The 13,921-nt window shown below is 39.9% G+C and overlaps 1 protein-coding gene across 1 annotated transcript in view; it reads left to right on the top strand.

Moving 5' to 3' along the window:
- The window catches only part of PLA2R1 (phospholipase A2 receptor 1), a 121,834-nt gene that overhangs the window by 47,225 nt on the left and 60,688 nt on the right, over positions 1-13,921 (top strand). Inside the window, exon 11 of the mRNA XM_060152808.1 lies at positions 9,317-9,486. Coding sequence (XP_060008791.1) covers positions 9,317-9,486 — 170 coding nt within the window. The remainder of the gene's footprint in view (positions 1-9,316; positions 9,487-13,921) is intronic.

Here is a 13,921-nt window from a genome sequence, read left to right on the forward strand (position 1 = left end):
CCCATTGCTTCTTAGGTCTACGTTTGTTTAGATTTAGATTTCTCTATGCACAGGTATCTTTACCATACAAACAGAGAAACTGTGCCCTTTTCACACTCCATACAGTTTGCAACATGTTACAGATGTGTAGCAAGGGATAAAAGTACCAACATCAGAAGAGACCTCAGTGTCCTTATCAATGCCAGGAGGACAGTGAGAGCTGAGAGACAGACTCCTCCAGGCTGAAGACAGAATCAAGGTAGAACTCTTCAGTGGTTCCGTGGAAAATTATACCCACAAAGCAAGTCACTTGCTTTTTTACCAAGGTCATTGCCTTTAAAAAAATCTGTTGAAGACCAGGAATCAGGACAACTGGTGCTATGGTTTTATCTAGAGACCCCTTCACATGCAGGTCTAACCTGTAGGAGGAATTCTGTGTGCTTTCTCTGCTCTCCCCACATGGGACGTCAACGTTCAAAGCTGCCAGTGTTTCCTTCCTCCTCTTACCTCTTACCTTCTGTCTCAGTCTTTCCTCCAAACAATGCACAGGAATGCACACACATACACACACACATACACACACACAGAGGGACAGATTGACTGCATTTGGCAAAATAAATTGCCGGGTGAAATATTTTATGCTCAAGAAACCCTTTCTTCGGGGCACAGCACCACTTCTGATGTATCTCAGTGTTGTTTTTAGTTCTCCTTTCTCCTTCCCAGAATAGCTACCAGGCAGAAGAAAACCTTTATCCTCAGCCTTGTTCACCCACCCACAAGCTTTCGAGAGTACCTTGGGCTAGAAGTCCTCCAGTCAGTGAGTCAACATTGGACTTTATTCAGTATCTTGACCAATGAAGATATGCTCTTTCGTTAATTATAATGTTTTTCACTGAAGAAGAAGGTCTAATTATTTCACCTGTTTTTACATCTTATTCTTTCTTTTTTTGTGTGTAATATTCATTGAGTGTCTATCACATACCTGGCACTGTGTTAACTACTTTTCATATGTTATCTGACTATGCAAAAATCAACAGTCAAGAGTTTATTAGAGGGACTTGCCTGGTGGCGCAGTGGTTAAGAATCTGCCTGCCAATGCAGGGGACACAGGTTCGAGCCCTGGCCCGGGAAGATCCCACATGCCGCGGAGCAACTAAGCCCGTGTGCCACAACTACTGAGCCTGCACTCTAGAGCCCACGAGCCACAACTACTGAGCCCATGCACCACAACTACTGAAGCCTGTGCACTCTAGGGCCCATGCTCCACAACAAGAGAAGCCACTGCAATGAGAAGCCCGTGCACTGCAAGGAAGACTAACCCCCGCTCACCGCAACTAGAGAAAGCCTGCGCACAGCAACGAAGACCCAACACAGCCAAAAAATAAATTAAAAAAAAAAGTTTATTAGAAATTTATTGAATATCTATACTGTGAGAGGCATCATATTAAACACTGGCATGCTGTACAAAAAAATAAATAAAAATAAAAGGCATAGTGCAGTTGCCCAGGTACCACTTGCAGGCCAGCAGCAAAAGAGATAGAACATAAACGCATGAAACAAGTGAAGAAAGTGGAATAACACAATAAATGGACAAACTAAAAGTGACATTACAGATAACTCATAGTGCCAAAGTGACCCAAGTAAGGCAGAAACCTGTTAGAGTTCAAACACTTCATTTTCTAAGAATCCTTTGGGGACCTCATGCAAATGATAGCAAGTGTCTAGAAAACAACCTACTATGTTTCATTTCCCCCAAAACTGAATAAGAGAGTGTGCTGTGAATACTATAATTTTTTTATAAACTGTATTCAGTAGCCAAAGCTGATGTGTAGTCCAACTCTAAAACAGATCAATAGCTTGGGTAACTTTGTTTTCATCCCCTCCTCGACCTGCTAGGCCCCCCAGGTGACCTTTTGCTGGCATGCTACTCAGTCACCAGTCAAGCTCCCGAGTACTACATGTTAGTCCCAGTGAGGCATCTCTCCCAGGCAGTTAACATGCATCAACACTGTCTTGCAAACATGTCTGCATCCAGAGCAATGACTCAAGACTGAGACATACAAGTTGAAGACAGGAAGTGTCCTAAGCTCTTGATTTTTATTCATTCGGACCTTATCAGATAAGAAACAAAGACCCACGGCATACTGTTCTTGGAGTGACAATTCACATTCGAGTATTTTTCAACAGCATCTTTTGTCTGAGAAGGTTGGGCAGTAGATGGACAGTCTCCTCAGATCCAGGAGTATCCACTAGCAACCTTGGTAATCATTTTCTTCCATTACTGATTTCCTGTTTGAGTTAAGACACCCCTGTCACTCACCAGTACCTAAGCTTGTAGCTGCTAATTGATTTTCTGCTCTTCTGCACAACTGAGCAACAGATTTTATGGGCACGATTAGAACCACCTGCTACAAATTACGTCCTTCTTTTGTTATGGGGCAACTGCTCCTGGCCTAGGACTTTTAACACTTTGTGGAAGAGAGAGGGGAAGAAAAACAAACCCTTATTCCCAAATAACAGAATTTTATTTGCTTGCTGTTAGAAAATTTTGTTAGGCCTGGCCACCTGCTTTCAGACAGAGCAGGAATGCAAAACTTGAGTTCCAGAGTTACTATGGATAATTGTCTAAATGCATGTATATCTAAACCTTCGATCAATCAGCCTTGGAATATTTGTACAAAATAATCCAAATGACATTCGATTTTGAGAATTTTGCCCCAAATGAGAAATGCTGCAATATCTCATTTTTTCCTAAGTTTAAACGTGCATTATTTGCGAGCATTTTTATAGCTCTGCCGTTTTCTTGCAACCATATCCCCTAAACACTTTTACAGTTAACTTTTTAATATTGTGGAAAAATATAATACATAACAAAATTATCATTTTAACCATTTTAAGTGTACCATCCAGTGGCATTAAGTACATTCATATTATTGTACAATCATCACCACCCTCCAGCTCCAAACTATTTTTCATCTTCCCAAACTGAAATTCTGTATCCACTAAACACTAACTCCCCATTTCCCTTGCTCCCAGCTTTTGGCAACCACCATTCTACTTTCTGTGTCTGTGAAGTTGACTACTACAGTTACCTTATAACTAGGATCATACAGTAGTTGTCTATTGTGCCTAGTTTATTTCACCTATCCTGATGTCCTCTAGGTTCATCCATGTTGTAGCATGTGTCAGAATGTCCTTCCTTTTTTTTTTTTTTTAAAGAAGATGTTGGGGGTAGGAGTTTTTATTAATTTATTTTTGCTGTGTTGGGTCTTCGTTTCTCTACGAGGGCTTTCTCTAGTTGTGGTAAGCGGGGGCCACTCTTCATCGCAGTGTGCGGGCCTCTCACTATCGCGGCCTCTCTTGTTGCGGAGCACAGGCTCCAGACGCGCAGGCTCAGTAGTTGTGGCTCACAGGCCTAGTTGCTCCACGGCATGTGGGATCCTCCCAGACCAGGGCTTGAACCCATGTCCCCTGCATTGGCAGGCAGATTCTCAACCACTGCGCCACCAGGGAAGCCCTGTCCTTCCTTTTTAAGGCTGAATAATATTCCATAGTATGGATATACTACATTTTGTTTATCCATTCATCTATTGATAGACACAAGATACTTCTGCCTTTTGGATATTGTGAATAATGCTGCTATGAATATGAATATCCAAATATGTTTCAAGTTCCTGCTTTCAATTATTCTGGGTACTATACCCAGAAGTGGAATTTCTGGATCATATAATAATTCTATTTTTAACTTTTTGAGGAAAAACCATACTGGTTTCCATAGGAGCTACAACATTTTACATTCCCACCAGTAGTGCACAAGGGCTCCAATTCCTCCACCTCCTAGCCAACACTTGCTTATTTTCTGTTTTTACATATTAGCCATCCTATGGATGTGATGTGGTATCTCATTGTGATTTTGATTTGCATTTTCCTAATGATTAGTGAGCTGAGCATCTTTTCATGTGCTTATTGGCATCTTTATATCTCCTTTGGAGAAACGTCTATTCAAGTCTTTTTCCCATTTTTGAACAGAAGTGTTTGTTTTCTGTCATTGAATTGTAGGAGTCTTTATATATTCTGGATATTAATTGTTTATCAGATACATAATTTGCAAATACTATCTCCTATTCGTGGGTTGCCTTTCACTCTGTTGATAGGGTCCTTTGATGTGCAAAAGTTTTTAATTTTGATTAAGTCCAATTTATCCTTTCTTATTTTTTTGCCGGTGCTTTTGGTGTTTTATCCAAGAAATCACTGTCACATTCAACGCCATGAAAAATTTCCCCTATGTTTTATTCTAAGAGTGTTACAGTTTTAGCTCATATGTTTAGGTCTTTGATCCACTTTGTGTTAATTTTTGTAAATGGTGTAGGGTAAGAGTCCAGCTTCTTTCTTTTGTAGGTGGATACTCACTTTTCACAACGTTATTATTGAAAAGACTGTCCTTTCCTCATTGAATGGTCTTGGCACCCTTGTGGAAAATCATTTGACCATATATGCAATGATTTATTTCTGAGTTCTCTATTCTATTCCATTGGTCTATATGTCTGTCTTTACGCCAGTATCACACTGTTTAGATTACTGTACTTTTTAGTAAGTTTTGAAATCAAGAAGTGTGAGACCTCCAACTTCATTCTGCTTTTTCATGCTTGTTTTTGCTATTCAGGATGTCTTGAAATTCCGTATGAATTTTAAGATGAATTTTTCTACTTCTGCCAAAAAAAAATCACTGCGATTTTTACAGAGATTGCATTCAATCTGTCGATCACTTTGGGTAGTATGGACATTTTAACAATAAATCTTCCAATCCATGAATATGGGATGTCTTTCCATTTATTTGTAGCTTCTTTAATTTTATTTTTTTAACATCTTTATTGGAGTATAGTTGCTTTACAAACTTGTGTTAGTTTCTGCTGTATAACAAAGTGAATCAGCTGTATGTCTACATATATCCCCATGTCCCCTCCCTCTTGCGTCTCACTCCCACCCTCCCTATCCCACCCCTCTAGGTGGTCACAGAGCACAGAGTTGATCTCCCTGTGCTATGCAGCTGCTTCCCACTAGCTATCTATTTTACATTTGGTGGTGTATATATGTCAATGCTATTCTTGCACTTTGTCCCAGCTTACCCTTCCCCCTCCCCGTGTCCTCAAGTCCATTCTCTACATCTGTGTCTTTATTCCTGTCTTGCCCCAGGTTCATCAGACCCTTTTTTTTTTGATTCCATATATATGTGTTAGCATATGGTATTTGTTATTCTCTTTCTGACTTACTTCACTCTGTATGACAGACTCTAGGTCCATCCACCTCACTACAAATAACTCAATTTTGTTTCTTTATATGGCTGAGTAATATTCCATTGTATATATGTGCCATATCTTCTTTATCCATTCATCTGTTGATGGACTCTTTGTATCTTCTTTAATTTCTTTCAGCAATGTTTTCCAGTTTTCAGTGTACAAGTCTTTTGCCTCCTTGGTCAAGTTCGTTCCCCAGTACTTTATTATTTTTGATGCTATTGTAAATGGAATTATTTTCCTTTTCAGATTGTTCATTGTTAGTATATAAAAATGCAACTGATTTTTGTGTGTTGACTTTGTATCCTCCACTTGCTGAATTCATTTATTAATTCTAACAGTTTTTAATTTTTTGGTAGAATGCAGTTAACTTACTTTTTAAAAACACACTTTGGGGCTTCCCTGGTGGCGCAGTGGTTGAGAGTCCGCCTGCCGATGCAGGGGACACGGGTTCGTGCCCCGGTCCGGGAGGATCCCACATGCCGCGGAGCGGCTGGGCCCGTGAGCCATGACCGCTGAGCCTGCGCGTTCGGAGCCTGTGCTCCGCAACGGGAGAGGCCACAACAGTGAGAGGCCCGCGTACCGAAAAAAACACATTTTGGTTACCCTTTTTAAAATTACACAATAGAAACATTCTCATTGGTATAAATGCAAGCAAGCCAGAAGAATATCGATTAAAAAGTGAAAGTGCCCCCTTACCTTTACTCTTGCCCCCTCCCCGCCAATCTCTCTTCCCTTCCCAAAGGTAACTGCCACTAAAAGTTTGCATTGCTCTTCCAGGTTTATTTCTTGTGTACATATTAGATGTATTTTCTAATTCTATATTTTTCTTCTAGTCTTTTGAAAGAAACAATATCCAAAAAACTTAACATTTCTAGTTCTTGAGGAATACCGTCAGAAACTTCTTGCAGTAGTGGTCATGACACGCCTCCCATTTGAAAACTACTGATATTCTACTGCCATTCTTCATTTAAAAGAAAGCAATTTATCACTTTAATATTAGTTCAGCAATAGAGTTAGTTATTTGAAAATGGTATCAAAAGTGCTAACAAGTGTTTTATTGGGAGAAATACAATTGCAATTACTCAGCTCAAAGCTGAGTCCCTCCTAACCAAATCATGTATGTATGTATATATATATATATATACACATACATACATACACATATTGTTTAAGTTGAAATGGCTCTCTAGTGAAGCTACTTCCAATGCATTATGTTTTTTCAATCTCTGGTTTTAGGTACCACAAACACAGTCATTAATTACTGATTTCTGCTAACTACTGTGTTATTCACAGACAAGAAACATCTTTTTTTTTTTCAGCTACATATGTCACTGGCTAAACTGATAAAGAAATATAATGTTCAATTAGAGATTTAAGCATAAAATACCTTTTTCAAAGTGTGCATTTTTGAAATATAAAATATTTACTTTGAAATGAAAAAATGTGTCAAGTATGCCAAAAAAATGCATTGCTATCTTCAAATTGCATTTTTTTAAATTAAAATTTAATGTTTAGCACCATGAGCAACAAATTCTTCTCAAATTGATAGAAGTTCAAGATACACTTGTTTTTTTCTGGTTTACATTGAAAATAAACATTTGATCGCTTGCCTTTTTAAAGGATTGATGGGAAATTTTTTTTTCTGATTTTTAAGAAGTATTCACCTACAGACTTTGATTTTATAAGTAGGTTATAAGCAAAATATTTTATCATTTGTTTTTCCGAAGAATAACAATTTTTACTTTACTGAATTCCTCAAAAAATACATAAAAATATGTACATATGGTTATTGTTTGTTTCTTAAATCATAATAACATTTAAATTAAACAACATCAGTGAAACCAGACAAAAAATCCAGATATGAAACTCTGGAATATTCTCAAATGAAGAATTCTAAAACACAGGGCCAGAAAAGACTTTAAGAGGTCATCTGCTCTATTACCGTTAAGCCAGAGTTTTCACAACTCTTTAAGTGTTTGAAGCCAAACAGTGAGTGATAAAGAATATAAAAAGATCTCTTGTTTCTTTATCAGTTGGAAACAGACACTCAAGAGATTGCATGCTGTTATCCAGAGTTAATTTCTTAGAGTACATGGTTTAGAAAAAAGATATAGTTGCTGAATTTTGTTATTAACAATGCCGTCTTCTAAATTGGACCAGGAAAAACTAGAGTCCTGTTTTTATCTGAAGGTTATAGGATTTAATGTATTAGTATTATATGTAACTGCTTAAAAGATATACTTGCCAATTCAAAAAGCAGATTTGTATTGTTTTGAGCAATGATAAATGGTTATAAAATAGAAAATCAGAGTGGACTAAATAAATCTAAAACCAACAGGGGACAAAAGCAAAGTGTTGTCATGAATAATGATACCAGAAGCCAAGCTCACAGACAACGTTATCTCTCCACTATCCAATAAATGCCATAGTACAAGGTAATGGAAGAACCAGTGATGTCCCCTGGGTTTAGAACCAGCACAGTGCCTAGTGGTCCTGACCATAGCCTCCATGGTGCAGTGCCTTGCTGGCCTCCTAGCATTGTAGTTTCAGGCACCAGCTATGCATGATAATGATGCTACTCTGCCTCAGAGGGGAGAAGGAAAAACAGATCCCATGTTATAAGAGCATGAACCAGTGGAAGTGTAAGGAAACTTACACAGCATCTAGAGAGTATTTACTTTTATATACCTTCTTTTTTTACATATACCTTCTTTCTGAAGCATGTTTATGTAAGGTTCTGCCACTGCAATCTGATTTAAAAAGAACTTTTCTAATTTCAAATGTGTGCTATTTAGATTATCAATAGACTATCTGCAGAAAATATTCACTAAAGCATATGCTCCGCAAAGATGAGTATCATGGATGCCTCATAAAACTAACTGTTGCTAGTGATGTTCATAAGGCAGTTAAAAAGTTTGCCTCTTTGTGTCCTTTTCTCTTTCTCTCCCCTATTTCCTTTGAGACGCCTCTATTCTTGAATGACCCCATTTCTTCTGCTTCCTTTAGCAAGTTAAAGATGCATGGTAATGAAAAAAAATCCAAAATCATATGAAAAAGTCTAATTTGCTTTCTCCTTAGGTTTCCTGGATAATTTCATCAGGTGTTTCCTTTCTTAATGACTCAGCGGGTCTGGCCAAAAGTTACCACTGTTTGAAAGGTGTTTCTTCAAAACTTTACATGTATTGAAAGTAAATTTTTCAAGATAGTTTCCAATTTAGCTTAAAATTTCAATGCTGGTTAAAGTTTAATACATGTTTCTGTTAGGTATTCATGTGGAAACATGTATACAAATTTTCTAGATTCTGCTTTCAATGCATTCATGTTGAAGAGGGAGCATTGCCAGCAGTCAATGAACACTAATTCATTCAGCCGTTTGGGGAATATAGTGGGTGTACTTCTTTGGATTAGTTCCTAAGGTTTTAAATTTATCTTCAGTGAATACGCACATCTGAACGCATTTGAATAAGCCAGTGACTCCATGTGCCTGTGAACAAACTGCTCTGGGAGACATAAAATTGCTACTCCAATTTCTGTTCCATTCTCACCAGGCAAGTGTGGTGGGTGGGCGCATGTGAACCCTGTGTCCGGCAGATGCTCATTCAGAAAAGCATAGGGTCCCTCCTCCTCCCTCTTCTCCACCTCCCCCACCGCCACCTCCCCACCACATGCACATTACAGCATGTGTGTGCTGTGTGGCCTAATTACACAATAGGGCATATGTTGCGCCAAGAAATGTATCGCTAGCTTTCTGGACTTTACTACCTACACTCCGAAACTGGAACCGGACTCTGTTCCTTGAAAGAATTGAGCACCACCTTTGAGGATCAAATTTTCCTCACTCATATATTTCTGGAAATTGCACTGATGTTTGGCATTTATTAGTAACATTCAGGGTCTTTGAGTATTTTTCTGTCCCATGTTCTAAAGAATTCATGAGAAATGCTTACACGGGTGCCATTCTGTGCACCTTATTATGTTTTAACGACATTTCTTTATTGCCCAGAAACGTACTATAATCATTTCCTTTTTCCCTTTTTCAGGTTTGAACAGGCTTTTATTACCAGTTTGATCAGTAGTGTGGTAAAAACGAAGGACACTTATTTTTGGATAGCTCTTCAAGATCAAAATGATACAGGAGAATACACTTGGAAGACGGCAGGGCAGAAGTCAGAGCCGGTGAAGTACACACACTGGAATGCACGTCAGCCCCGTGAGTAGAGGGCACTGTCACACCACTTCGCCCTCCTGTTTTCTTTGCCCCCAAATTCTATCAACCTCATGGTCCACCTCCTCTGATTCTTCCTTAGTGTTTTCTTAATGCATAAATCAACTAAAACAATTACCACCGGTTCTCAGGGGTGATATATGGCTGGCCATTTTTTAAAGTATAATTCATATGAGTCATTTGACGAGTTCAAGGTATAAATTCATTGCTCAAGACCACACATGCCTTTGTTAGCAGAAGTCCAGTTTCTCCCTCCTAAAGTCTTTTCCTCATCCGCCCTCATTGTCCAAGAATCTCAGGGGCTTACTCAGTCCAGAATACTCTGTCATACTTCAAAGCAGAGTGAATGGGCACATTTGAGCATATCTAATCAGTTCACAGTCACTGCCACGTGACTTTGCTGTGGAATGTCACTTAGGTAACATTCTTGCTAGTCCATCTCCTCCATGGACTTCTGTGGTACCTTAGCCAGAATTTCAGAGTTACAGGTCTATTAATTCACCATCCTGTGCTCAGCTCTGGATCCCAAAGCATGAAACTGTGCCAAAGAAGCTAATGGTTTCAGCCATAAGCTACACTAAAACCAGGCCCTGTGGACCAAGCTTTAGGCCCTTGTGTTAATCTTAGGTCACCAACCTAGATCCAACACACCTTTACCTCAGTGTGAACCCTGTTTGGATGCCTTGATCCCTTTATTTTTTTAAAAATAATAAATTTATTTATTTTATTTATTTATTTTTGGCTGCATTGGGTATTTGCTGCTATGCACGGGATTTTTCTACTTGCAGCAAGTGGGGGCTACTCTTCGTTGTGGCTTGTGGGCTCTGGAGCACAGGCTCAGTAGTTGTGGTTCACAGGCTTAGTTGCTCTGTGGCATGTGGGATCTTCCCGGACCAGGGCTCGAACCCATGTCCCCTGCATTGGCAGGCAGATTCTTAACCACTGCACTGCCAGGGAAGCCCTTGGTCCCTTTCTTGCCTGGGGATCTCAATCAGGGCTACCCCAATAGACAATAGGCAATAGGTTATCTTTAAATTTGTATCTAGAGGAAATGGGTTAGAGGCCTCAAGCTCCTCCCTGAGGAAAGATAACTATTATTATAATATTATAATAATTGTTATCATATATCACATATATAACAATAATTAAAGAACTAAACACCAATTAAAAGATATTTTTAGAGTGGTTCAAAAAATAAGACCCAAGTATATGTTGTCTAAAAAAAACCCACTTTAAATACAGACACCTATAGATTAAAAGTAAAGGGATAGAGAAAGATATCCATGTTAACATTAATCAAAAGAAAGCAGGAATAGCTATATTAATTTGACACAGAGCAGACTTCAGAATAAGAAAAATTTCCAGGGATAAAAATGGACATTATATAAAGATAAAAAAGTCAGCTCTAAAGAAGACATAACAATCCTTAATGTGCATGTACCTAACAACAGAGTATCAAAATATATGAGGGAAAAACTGATAGAACTCCAAGGAGAAATAGATGAATCTACTGTTATAGTTAGAGACTCTTAACACCCCTATGACAGAAATGGACAGATCCAGCAGACAGAAAATCAGTAAGGACAAAACTGAACTCAACAGCACTATCAATCAACTGGATATGATTGACATCTCTAGACTACTTCATCCAACAACAGCAACAGCAGATTACACATTCTTCTCAAGCTCATGTGGAACATCCACTGAGATAGACTACATTCTAGGCCATAAAACACACTTAACAAATTTAAAACAAGTCATACAATGTCTGCTCTCAGATCACATGAAATTAAATAGAAATAAAGAACAGAAAGATAGCTGAGAAAATTCCAAAATATTTGGAGATTAAGCAGTACACTTCTAAATAACACATGGGTCAAAGAAGAAATCTCAAGAGAAAATTTTTTAACATTTTAAATTAAATGAAAATGAAAATACATTTATGAGATGAAGAGAAAGCAGGGCTTAGAGGGAAATTTATAGCACTGAATGCACATAATAGAAAAGAAGAAATATTTAAAATCAGTAATCTAAGCTTCCACCTTAGGAAACTAGAAAAAGAAGAGCATATTAAATTCAAAGTAAGTAGAAAAAAAGAAATAATAAGAATTAGAGCAGAAATCAATGAAATTGAAGACAGGAAATCAATAAGGAAAATCAATGAAACTAAAAGCTGGTTCTTTGAAAATATCAATGAAATTGATAAGCCTCTAGCCAGGCTCACTAAGAAAAAAGAGAGGAGACACAAGTTACTAATATCATAAATGAAAAAAAGGGACATCACTACAGATCCCATGGACATTAAAAGGATAAAAAAGGAATATTATGAGCAACTCTATATCCATAAATTTGACAACCTAGGTGAAATTGACCAATTCTTTGAAAGACACAATCTACCAAAACTCACACAAGAAGAAATAGACCCTCTGAATAAGCCTACATCTATTAACAAATTGAATCAGTAATTCATAACTTTCCAAAACAGAAAGCAGCAGGCTCATATGGGTTCAACTGGTGAATTCTACTAAACATTTAAGGAAGAAATTATACCAGCTTTCTACAACTTCTTCCAGAAGTTAGAAGCAGAGGGATACTTTGTAACTCGTTCTATGAGGGCAACATTACCCTAATACCAAAGTCAGACAAGGACATTACAAGAAAAGAAAACTACAGACCACTATCTCTCATGAACATAGGCACAAAAAATCTTTAACAAAATATTAACAAATTGAATCCAACAATGTATAAAGAGGGTTACACACCTCAGTCAAGTGGAATTTACCCCAAGTATGCAAGGCTGGTTCAACATTTGAAAACTTATTGTTATCCATGACATCAACAGGCTAAAAAAGCAAAATCACATGATCGTATCAATAGATGCAGAAAAAAGCATCTGACAAAATTCAACACCCATTCATGTTAAAAACTGTTAGCAAACAAGGAATAGAGGGGAACTTCCTCAACTTGATAAAGAACGTCTACAGAAAACCCACAGTTATCATACTTAATGGTGAAAAACTAGCAGCTTCTCCACTAAGATCAGGAACAAGGCAAGGATGTTCCTTTTCAACACTCTTTTAAACATTGTACTAGAAGTCCTAGCTAATGCAACAAGACAAGAAAAGCAATTAAAAGGTACAGATTGGAAGAAAAAAATAAAACTTTGTTCACAGGTGACATGATTGTTTATGTAGAAAATTAGAAAGAATCAAAAACAATTCCTGGAACTAATAAGCAATTATAGCAAGATTGCAGGATACAAGATTAATGCTCAAAAGTCAATTGCGAGACTTCCGGGAAGATGGCGGAAGAGTAAGACGCGGAGATCACCTTCCTCTCCACAGATACACCAGAAGTACATCTACGCGTGGAACAACTCCTACGGAGCACCTACTGAACGCTGGCAGAAGACCTCAGACCTCCCAAAAGGCAAGGAACCCCCCACGTACCTGGTTAGGACAAAAGAAAAAACTAAACAGAGACAAAAGGATAGGGACGGGTCCTGCACCAGCGGGAGAGAGCTGTGAAGGAGGAAAAGTGTCCACACACTAGGAAGCCCCTTCGCGGGTGGAGACTTCGGGAGGCGGAGTGGGGGAGCTTGGGAGCCGCGGAGGAGAACACAGCAACAGGGGTGCGGAGGGCAAAGCGGACAGATTCCAGCGCAGAGGATCGGGCCGACCGGCACTCACCAGCCGAGAGGCTTGTCTGCTCGCCCGCCTGGGCGGGCGGGACTGGGAGCTGAGGCTCCGGCTTTTGTCGGAGCGCCGGGAGAGGACTGGGGTTGGCGGCGTGAACACAGCCTGCAGGGCGTTGGTGCGCCGCGGCTGGCCAGGAGAGAGTCCGGGGAGGGGTCTGGACCTGCCGAAGAGGCAAGAGACTTTTACGTCCCTCTTTGTTTCCTGGTGCACGAGGAGAGGGGATTAAGAGCGCTGCTTGAGAGGGCTCCAGGGACGGGCGCGAGCCGTGGCTAAGATTGCGGAGCCCAGAGACGGACATGGGACGCTGAGGCCGCTGCTGCCGCCGCCAGGAGGCCTGTGTGCGAGCACAGGTCACTAGCCACACGCCCTTCCGGGGAGCCTGTGCAGCCCGCCACTGCCAGGGTCCCGGGATCCAGGGACGGCTCCCCCGGGAGAGCGCACGGCGCCCTCAGGCTGCAGTGTCACGCCAGCCTCTGCCGCCGCAGGCCCGCCCCGCACTCCGTGACCCTCCCTACCCCCCGGCCTGGGTGAGCCAGAGCCTCCGAATCAGCGGCTCCTTTAACCCCGTCCTGTCTGAGCAAAGAACAGACGCCCTCCGGCGACCTACACGCACAGGCGGGGCCAAATCCAAAGCTGAGCTCCTGGGAACTGTCAGAACAAAGAAGAGAAAGGGAAATCTCTCCCAGCAGCCTCAGAAGCAGCGGATTAAAGCTCCACAATCA

The sequence above is a fragment of the Lagenorhynchus albirostris genome, chromosome 6 (genome assembly GCF_949774975.1).
Source record: "Lagenorhynchus albirostris chromosome 6, mLagAlb1.1, whole genome shotgun sequence".
Classification (NCBI taxonomy): Eukaryota; Metazoa; Chordata; class Mammalia; order Artiodactyla; family Delphinidae; genus Lagenorhynchus; species Lagenorhynchus albirostris.